Below are 10,477 nucleotides of genomic sequence, written 5' to 3'. Positions count from 1 at the left end.
TTGCAATACTACAAATCTTAGTTAACTTGTAGATCAAATAAATATATTTGGTAAGATAACAACTACACAGTCTAGTTATAGAAGGTTGTCAAACGTATCCATGACACCACTGAGGGCTTTGACAATCTTGTCATTAGACTTTGACTTGGGTGGTGCCGGAGCAGGAGTCACCCCAGTCTCACAAGGGATGCTTGGTATTTGCCAGCCTTGGGTAGAGAATCCCTGTGACAGAACACTTTTATTACAAGAGTTGAAATCCTACATCTGTAGATGTGTTAAGGGAGAGCAATGGTGGGGGGGTTGTTTCCTTCACTTTTAGAGAAATATATTGATAAATCAATTACTTAAGGATGGTTTTCATCTCCTATTACTTCAGATGGTCAATTAACTGTTCTAAAAATACAGTACTAGAAAAAGTGTTACAATTTTAAATTTCTTTTTAAATATGAAAACAGTTTTACACTTTTGAACAACTAAAAATACAATACACATTTGAACAATGAATAACATGTTACCTAGAATAGTATGGGTTGATTTCTAAATACAGTAGAAACATGATAAACTGGCTTAAACGGGCGGCCTCTATTCTGGGCCATAAGGTACTTGAGACTCAATTTTAGTTAATTAGAGCTACTAAGAGAGCTCTTAGTAAATTTGAGACAGCCAAAGTACCTGCATAAAGATTTGATAAAAATAATAAATAATAGTAAACAATTGCAGTCCAGGAGCGTGGAAGTGGGTGGCGAGTGTACATAGTAAGTGCTGTACATAAAACCTCTGATTATTATAAACTCACTTTAACATTAAAACTACAACACATACAAAAAATTGAGTAAAAATCCCTTATTTTCTAAAGTAATAATAGTCAGGATGGTATTTTTAATTCAGGACGGGACAGGATTTTTTATTTCCAGTCATCATGACTATAATCCATGATCGCAGGGACATAATGATCGTCACCCACAATAGCAGCAGAACTGTGATCATCTTCCCGATCCTAAAGACATCATCGACCTTGATGAAACGAGGGAATAAAATACATAAAATACTTTATTAATAATTATTGATGTAAAAAGGAAAAATATTAAAACACTAACACTTCAATGTAAACATATTAGAACAACATAAAATAATCAAGCAGCTGATATAAAAGATACATTTAAAATATATTTGATTATATAGCACAAGCAAAACAATACTATATAAAATCCTCAACATTCCCCCTTAATCAAAAATCTTTTTTATTTAATCAGAATCTTTAAGTCCCAAGTCCGTCACAAAGTGATAACATTTTTCACATGACAAAGATTTAGTTAAAATATCTGCCGTTTTTTTTGTTAGCATATACTTGATTTCAATGAACTTCTTTTGTACAGCTTCTCTAATGAAGTGATATCTAACATCAATGTGCTTCGTGCGATTATGATCTTGAGTGTTTTGAATAAACTTCTGAGCACTTTGATTGTTATCATATAGTACAACGGTGTAGAGCTTGTCACTTATTTCACTTAAGAAGTTTTTCATAAAACACACCTCTTTAGTTATATTACTCATTGCTAAGTATTCCGCTTTCGTACTGGATAAAGCAACAGTACGTTGTTTCCTTGATTCCCAAGAAACTGCACATCCTCCAGCTTTCAAGACAAAACCAGTTGACGATCTTCTATCAATAGTGTTGCCAGCCCAATCTGTGTCAACTTCCAAATTGAAGTTATTGGTAGATCTGAATGTAAGTGCATACTTTCTAGTCCCAACTAGATATCTCAGTAGACGCTTCGCTGCAATCCAACGACTTTTATCATGACATGTGTTGAACTGACTTAAATACAGTAGAACCTCTTTAATCCGAACTAATAGGGACCTGGGGTAGTTCGGACTATTGAATAGTTTGGATTACAGAACATATTGTTGTTTTTACATAACAATAGCTAGGGAAAAGGGAAAAATGCTTTATAAAGTAAAAAACAGTGTTTATTTAATTAATACAGTAGTAAACATAGGGAATAAACAGTACTGTACATTACAATTGAAATAAATATGGTGCGTATATCAATAAATACCGTATTCAATAAAAAACTAATGTTCTGTGTATAGAGTACAGCAATGAGGCGTTCGGATTAGTGGACGTTCGGATTACAGGGGTTCAGATTAAAGAGGTTCTACTGTAGTTTGTAACATACGATATATCAGGCCTTGTACACACTGAAAGATATAGAAGTCCACCAATCAGCTTGTTCAGTAAACTTGAACCATTCATATAATTTAACACTCTATGTTTTATTTAATGTACAATATCTTTTCCTTGTAACATGTGTTCTTAATCAAATTAAATTATTCTCTATTGTTAACATATGTTGTGTGTATCAAAATGTAAATAAAAACAGTTCTTGTCCTCTTGTAAACCTAATAAGTGTGTTCATTTTCTCTCTCTCATATTCATTAACATGTTCACTGCGTTGTATATTTTCCAGCATTATTCCAATGGTGCGTTACGAGATCTATAGGTCTCGTCCGCTATGATTACCCAGGTGCGATACGAGACCCCGAGATTAGGTTGCGCAGTAATCTTTTGCGCATCATAACCTCGTAAAGAAAGGCGAGAGAGCGCTGAGTGTTTGTTTATCTGAACCAGTACAATGTTGACAATCTTCAGCCAGTGCAGGAAGTAAATATGACGTCATTGTACGAGACCCCGAGATCTCGTACCGCACAGCTGTAATAGTTCATTATTTATTTGTATTTATTCTTTTCCTACAATAACAAATTAAGAAAAATATATGTTATCTGTTTATTTACGAATTCCTTATAATCGTAACTGTTATAAAAAATATATTTTATCTTTCTTTAACCCTCCGAGTGTCCATAGTTTAGGCCTTAATGTCCGCCTATTTTTGGCGCATTTGCAAGGTTTTATTAAAACGGATCTGAGAAGCTTAAAACAATGTTAATTCTACTGTTCTATATACCATTTTGTTTGGAAAATCATGGGCTTCAATATTATACATAAAACATAAGGGACATTTGTTTCAAAAAAATTTGTTAGGTAAAAAAAAAATATTTTGGAATATGTTCAAAAAAAAAAAATAAGTTCGCGCTCAATGAAATTGTATAAATTATAGGCCTATAAATATTTGAAAATAGCCACTTTGTTCTAAGTTTTATGATGATTACAAATATATAATAATATAAGGAAGTAGATTTGCAAATACATAAGTTATGGGCAAAAAACAGATTTCAGTACATAGCGTTTAGCTAAGAATGCATAGCCTAACCATAGCTAGGAATCTGGCTGATAATTTACATCAATATCACTACCTACTTCTTCAGGATCATCAACCAGCCCTTCAAAATCACTTAAATCTTCTTATAATGCACCACGTATATCACTACTTTTGATTTTTAACACTAAAACAATGATAAACGTAATAAAACACATCAGTCATGGGTCCGAGGGTAACCTAGCTGTTTACAAATACGCACGTCAGCTGTCTGCTACAATTACGATCGGCTCGGAGAACATAAAGCGCTTGGAGACAGACCTCTGGAGAAAGCGTAGAATATAACGAAAAGAACGATACCTAACTCGATCCAGTTCAATCCGATTCAGTCAGTCATAGAGCCTTCGCCAGAGGTCTGTACGAAATACGCCTTCGCCTCCTGAACATCGCCGTAAACGATGTTCGTGCGTCGAAAAATCGACGTGTGACACTACACAAAGTGTGTCGCGCGTCGATTTTTCGACGAGTGACGCTCGGAGGGTTAATCACTTTTTAATGAATGCGTTTCCTTACGGCTGATTTCAGGCTAAATAAAATACAAATGAAATATGTTTACAAATTACTGTATTTATTTTGTTATAATTTTGGGGTTGGGCTATGACCTCGAAATGAGTGCGTGCCAACAGTGAGTCGAGTGGGCGGGGGGAAGGGATGGGTGCAACCTTGAAGCTATATTTAGACTTGCACCACTTCCCTAAAGGGCTGAGAAAGGGATCCCAATCGCAAAACAAAAACCAATGATACAAAGTTGTTTATCGGAAATTGCTTGTCCGGTTTGACGATTATTTAGCATTGATTTTTGTATGATTTAGTAGGGACCAGGAGAAATATTCAAATTAATGTAAATGATTTGCTTTTTTACATCAAAATACAACATTGCACAATCGTGATATTTTAGGTCATTTACCAGTGAGTGACCTTTAATACGCATCCGTTAGTGCTGTTTTAGAAGAGAAACACGTCGATAGTTAAACAAGATTTATGTTCCTGTAGTTGAAAACGATAAATATGTAAACCTATAAAACATTAGATAACTCATAAAAATAATAGCATAAAAACGCCATTATTCTTTCTCTTTGTTCTTGAATTATTTCTTTGGTTTCCTTCTTTCATCCAAGCATTCGACAAAGGTTACCATGGTTACTAATCACCCCATTAGCCTCATGTAGTGCTTGGAACGACTATTTTTGATACGAGACCCTTTTACTTCAGTGCGTTACGAGATCTATTTATCTCGTTCATTTCATATTTACTAGTTGATACACCAAAAAATACCCCTGCCGCAGCAAACCTGCAGACTAAGCGAATTTCAACTTGTCTGATTACATTTTTACTAAAATATTTCCATAAATAAGACATATTTATTCCCAATTTAAATAACATTAGATTTAACCAGTGCTTAGTGTTGTAAGAAAGACTTAGTAAACCAAAAGTATGGCTTTTATTCATTCAAAATTACAACCATGTTTTAGTTAAGAACAAATACAATATTTACAAACAAATCAAATAATAAATATTATCAGGTGATAATGTTCACATCACCACATCCACCCCCACTATTTTTCAAGGTAGGTATAGCATATGTAATCCTTTAGATATGACGGAGGCTTGACATTCCTCTTTGGACGTAGTTCCCCCACAGCCGTCTCTGAAGTTGGGGTCTGAGATACCGTTTGTTGAGTTTCATTTTGAACTTCATTGTGGCCAATGTCTGAATTTATATTTTCAACAACCTCTTTCTCAATAGTGTTGTCTTCATGAGGTAGGCCAGCGGGTGCAAGATGTTTCAGGGATACTTGTGATTCTGACCCATCTCTTCTTCTGACGAGAGCGTACTGTGGATTTGATTCCAAAAGTTGAACTGGCTTCACAAGGTCATCATATTTATTAAATCTTACAAACTTTCTAAGCAGGACAGGACCAGGAGCAGATAGCCAAGATGGTAAGGAGTCTCCATTGGTAGTTCTTCTGCTATGTATAAAGAATCTTTCGTGCGGTGTGCAGTTTGTCGCAGTGCATAAAAGAGATCTGACTGAGTGAAGAGCCTCCTGTAATACTTCTTCCCATGCAGCAACTGGCAGGTTGTGGTTTTTCAAAGCTAGTAGGATGGTTTGCCATATTGTTCCATTGAAGCGTTCAATCTGAGAGTTCCCTCTACGGTTATAAGGTGTCGTATGACTTGTAGCTACTCCATACTTGTGAAGAAAGTCCGTCAGCTCTCGCGACATAAAAGATGAACCTCTATCTGAATGTACAAAGGACGGGGCTCCAAACATAAAAAATAGATCTGAAAAACATCTGATAACTGTTGCTGAACTAATGTCCTTACAGGGGTAAGCAAATACAAAACGAGAATACTCATCCACCATGTTTAAAAGGTAACGGTTTCTGGTTGTTGATGGAAGAGGGCCCTTAAAGTCAATATTTAGACGTTCGAAGGGAGTGGTTGCCTTTATCAATTTGCCTTGGAATTGGTGAAATCTTGGCTTCACTTCTGCACATGTTTGACAAGCTGACGTCATCCTTTTTACATCATCCAGAGTGTAGTTTAGATTTTTAGTTCTAATCCAATGAAATATTCGAGTGACTCCCGGATGGCAGAGAGATTTGTGTAATTCAAACAACTTAGCATTATCCCAGCAAACTGCACATGCCCGAGAGAGCGTATCTGCTTTTACATTCTCCCTACCAGATCGGTACACTATTTCATATTGATAAGGTGTTAGCTCTAGTCGCCATCTCATAACTTTATCGTTCTTGATTTTGCTTGTATGCCTCTTGTCAAAGATAAATGATAAAGCTTGCTGATCCGTGTATAATCTGAAGTCTCTTCCGATAAGAAATGGTTTCCATTTTCGAAGGGCTTCGACAATGGCAACGGCTTCTTTTTCAACAGCTGAATACAGCTTCTCAGATTTGTTTAGAGTCCGTGAGAAAAAAGCAATTGGCCGATTATCTTGACTCAAAGTTGCTGCCACGGCTATGTCAGATGCTTCAGTCTCCACTACCAGTGGCTCTTGCCCATTCCTAGGAGTACGGTAATTACTGAGTTTGCAATGTCAAGTTTGAGGGCTTCAAAATCTGCAACCGCTTCCTGTGACAAAGGAAAAGAATTGACTTGTGTCAGGTTTCTTATTTTATCAGAAAACCGATGTATCCATTTTGAATAGTGAGCAAAAAATCCTAGGACTCGCTTTAGTGAAACTTGGTCTTTGGGCACAGGAAGTGACAGTAGAGATTCTAGCCGATCTGGATCAGGTCGAATAGAGTTATGGGAAACTAAATGTCCCAACAAGGTTATTGAAGACTGGTTGAACTTGCTCTTTTCGTTGTTGATTACAAGTCCATACTCAGTTACAGGATCTAAAAATGTTCTTAGATTCTCATAATGATCCTTTTGATCCTTTCCACATACAGTCAAATCATCCAGATAGGCATACACTCCATTCAGTTTTTCTTTTCTAATGATTTGGTCCATGGTCTTTTGAAAACATGCCACCCCGTTGGTTACACCAAATGGGATTTTTCTGAATTGAAAAAGACGACCAGCAGCCTCAAAAGCAGTGTACTTCTTCTCTTCGTCAGAAATTGGTATTTGATAGTGTGCTTGCTTTAGATCAATCAGGTCCACTTTTATAAACGGGCAGACTGGGCATATGCCCAGGGGCACCGGTGGTTGGGGGGCGCCCTGAACCACCGCCCGGACTAGGAAAAATAGGGTTTTATTAGTCGGGATTTCAAAAATAGAATGGGTGATTTCAACTTGTAGCTAAGTGATTTTCCCTTATTGCAAAAGTAAATAAATACAACAAAATTTAAAATACTCGACCTTCAGGCTATAGGCCTACCTCGTGTAGTCAGGGAAAGGCAGGCAGCAGTGTGAACCGGGCGCACATTTACTTCCACCATGGGCGCACTCACTATACTATCAGACGCAGGGAGCCCTTCATGGTGGAAGGAAAATACATAGGTATGCTATTCCCATCATATGCTGACGTCACTCAGATTGCAAACACAATTTTACCATTGAGAAAAATTATAAAAACAATAACAATCAAATCAAAACAAATATATACTTATATGGCAATACATCAGCTGATTTTTTGTTTGCGATTTGGGTGACGTCAGCAAATTACGGGAATATCACATAGGCCAGCAGTAGTATACAGGCATACGGTTGACGTGCCCCTCCTCTCCCTCCCAGTCCCACCCCATCCCCACAAGTCACAACTACCAACCACCGCGCGGCGCCAGTCCAGTACAGTACTCCTCAGTAGTCAAATCAGTCACAACACAACCTAAACTGTGACAGTCACTAGTCAGTGTTGACACTCACACTGCAGTCAGTGAACCAGTAATAAATAAATAGAGAAGTGTTGATACAAGTAGGCCTATAAACAGTGGAAAATGCAAATAAAACCTAGTGGAGCCGAGAGCCGCAAGCGGTTGGTTCAAAGAAAACAAACTCAAGAAGTAGTTTTAAAGAAAGTGAAATGTACCAGTATTTCCACTGATACGGAATTTAAAACTCCCTCCCGAAACAAAACTGGTAAAAAAACACGCTAATGTTTAAATATATAGATGCATAGGCCTATAGTAGAACCATGGAAAAAACTACTCCCTTAGTAGAATCTCGTTCAATACGTGTGTAATGCAATGAACTGCACTGCACACTGTACTGTACTGAACAGTACTGTAATCAAATCACTGCGTAGTGCTTTAAGCTATTGGCGCAGGGCAAGAGGCATTCGCATAGCAACTACTGTCAAGTTCATTGCACTCACCCCAACCCCCAACTACTATGAATTTCGGCGAACTGATGAGTCAACCCCCCTTTCCTCTTCCCCACCCTACACTGCTGTGGTCAAAACCTTTATAGTTATATATATATATTTATATATATGTATATATAAGGGGGGCGCTGCTTTTGGGTTTGCCCAGGGCGCCACTGACCCTTAACGCGGCCCTGAGATCAATGGCACTAAAAACCTTGTTCGTCGCTACAGTGGATACTAGATCATCTATGTTTGGTAAGGGATAGGCGTCTAAAAGAGTAAATTTGTTTATCGTTTGCGAATAGTCCACACACAGTCGCATCTTCCCTTTGTCGTTTGTAACAACCAACACTTGTGCACGCCAAGGTGACGAACTAGGTTCAATGATCTCCTCAGTCTGTAGTCTTTCCATTTCTTGTTTTATAAATTGCATATCTTCATCTGAGTAACGTTGTGATTTTGTGGCTATTGGCTTACAATCTGGAGTTAAATTGCAGAATAGTTTGGGTGGTTCAACTTTGGCACAGGAGCACACCAACAGAGGAGGTTTCTTACCTCCAAACCAAACCTGTATATTTGAGTGGAGTTTCATGATATCATGTCCGATAAGCACGTCAGTACAAAGATCTTCAAGAACAGTCAACTTAAAATTGTTGTAATTGTGATTCAACAGATTTAGGTTGATTTTAACAAACCCGTGGACGTTTGATTTCATATTAGAAGCAGCTAGTGATACTTGTCCACTTTTATTATACATTTTAATTTTGTTTAACTGAACAAACTTCAAGTTTACAAAGCTTGATGTACTCCCGGTGTCTATTAAGCAATTTGCTTTCAGGCCATTCACTTTAGCTTCAACTGTAGAGTCCTTCAATACAGACGTATTATGTGTTGTTGCTATTAGTGCAGCTGATGTACTAGACGTCTTCTGTTTTTCTTTAAAATGTTGAGTTGGATTACTTTTACAGACTCTCGCATAATGCCCTGTCTTGTTACATTTCCCACAAGTTGCTTCTCTGGCTGGACAGCGATCTCTAGAGTGTCTGTCATGCCCACAAAAATAACACTTGCCGTCAACATTTTTAATAGCGGATGTAGTCGCTTCTTCCTTTTGTTGTAGTGGGAATTCGTACTGACAAGCTTGCTGTGCCAATTCATTCGTTGCACAAGTTTGCATTCCGTACATAGATTTTGGATAGCTCTCGACTTGAGCTTGAGCCATTTCAAGAGCTCTAGACTGTTTCACTGCTTCAGCTAGGTCTAAAGTTTTATTTTCAAATAGTCTCTGTCGTATGTATGACGAGGCTAAGCCATTGATAAAAGAATCACGAATGTAGTATCTTGAGAATATTTCATTCTTTTGTTTGATGTAAATTGAGTTAAGAACTCTCAAAGCGTCTTGGTAAGTTTCAGATTCCTTGATAAATCTATAAGTAGTAAAAGATAATCGATTAGTTAGTAGTTTTAGTTTGTCCTTGTCTTCAACGAATTCTGTCATGGTTAGAAAGTCTTCGAATGTTTGTAACCAGTGCGTCCATTCCTCTGAGGCAGTTGGAGATTCCGGGTCAATTTGCAATTTGTCTGGTCTAAGGAATTTCTCCATTGTAATGTAGCACTAACTGAGTTTATCAATGAATGAATAAAATTGTTGTAAGAAAGACTTAGTAAACCAAAATTATGGCTTTTATTCATTCAAAATTACAACCATATTTTAGTTAAGAACAAATACAATATTTACAAACAAATCAAATAATAAATATTATCAGGTGATAATGTTCACATCACCACACTTAGGTTTGCTGCTACGGGGAAGGTAAAAAGTGTTTTTTGACCATATGTCAATAGTATAGGATGAAATAAATAAATTTGCCAAATTTTGTCAACATATATCCATTAACAAGTAAACTACAACAGTTTTCATTTTCTCCATAAGAATAACATGGGAATTTAAAATTACACTTTTTTGAATTTTCTACGTGACTGTTAGGCATAAAACAGCGCTTCAATATACTAAATTATTTCTTTTTTTAAGCTCTACAAAATGGTTGAGAAAGAAATTGCAAACATTTTTATTTTTAGGGTTAAAAATGGGAAAAACCTATTTTTACCCTATAAAACCCCCCATAAACCCCTGTTCCCATGGTTCGATTATGCTGGTTCGCGAACTCGTTCGAATAAATGTAGGTTTACACGTTTGTACCAAATTTCATCAAAATCGGGCCATTTTTGCTCGAGTTATCGCGCTAACGGACACATATATAAATATGGTATTAGCGAATTTCCCATATAGGGAATAAGCTATTACCGTAGGTCTCATGGTAAGACCTAGACCCGGGACCGATTTACTTTTTCGTTTTGAGGTCCCCAGAGGGCAAAAACACCATCCGTTCAAATTCATATATATATATATATATATATATATAT

At 36.9% G+C, this 10,477-nt stretch overlaps 1 protein-coding gene across 1 annotated transcript in view; it reads right to left on the bottom strand.

Moving 5' to 3' along the window:
* LOC128999281 (soluble scavenger receptor cysteine-rich domain-containing protein SSC5D-like) overlaps positions 1 to 10,477 on the bottom strand; it is an 81,781-nt gene continuing 71,304 nt past the window's right edge. Inside the window, exon 5 of the mRNA XM_054425723.1 lies at positions 1 to 222. Within this exon, the coding sequence (XP_054281698.1) occupies positions 76 to 222 (147 nt within the window). The 3' untranslated portion in view covers positions 1 to 75. The remainder of the gene's footprint in view (positions 223 to 10,477) is intronic.

Source organism: Macrosteles quadrilineatus, unplaced genomic scaffold (assembly GCF_028750875.1).
Source record: "Macrosteles quadrilineatus isolate MER2022 unplaced genomic scaffold, UCM_ALF_1.0 Scaffold_1__1_contigs__length_201487025, whole genome shotgun sequence".
Taxonomy (NCBI): domain Eukaryota; kingdom Metazoa; phylum Arthropoda; class Insecta; order Hemiptera; family Cicadellidae; genus Macrosteles; species Macrosteles quadrilineatus.
Note: the sequence above shows the minus strand (reverse complement) of the source record. Positions and strands in the feature narration are given on the sequence as shown.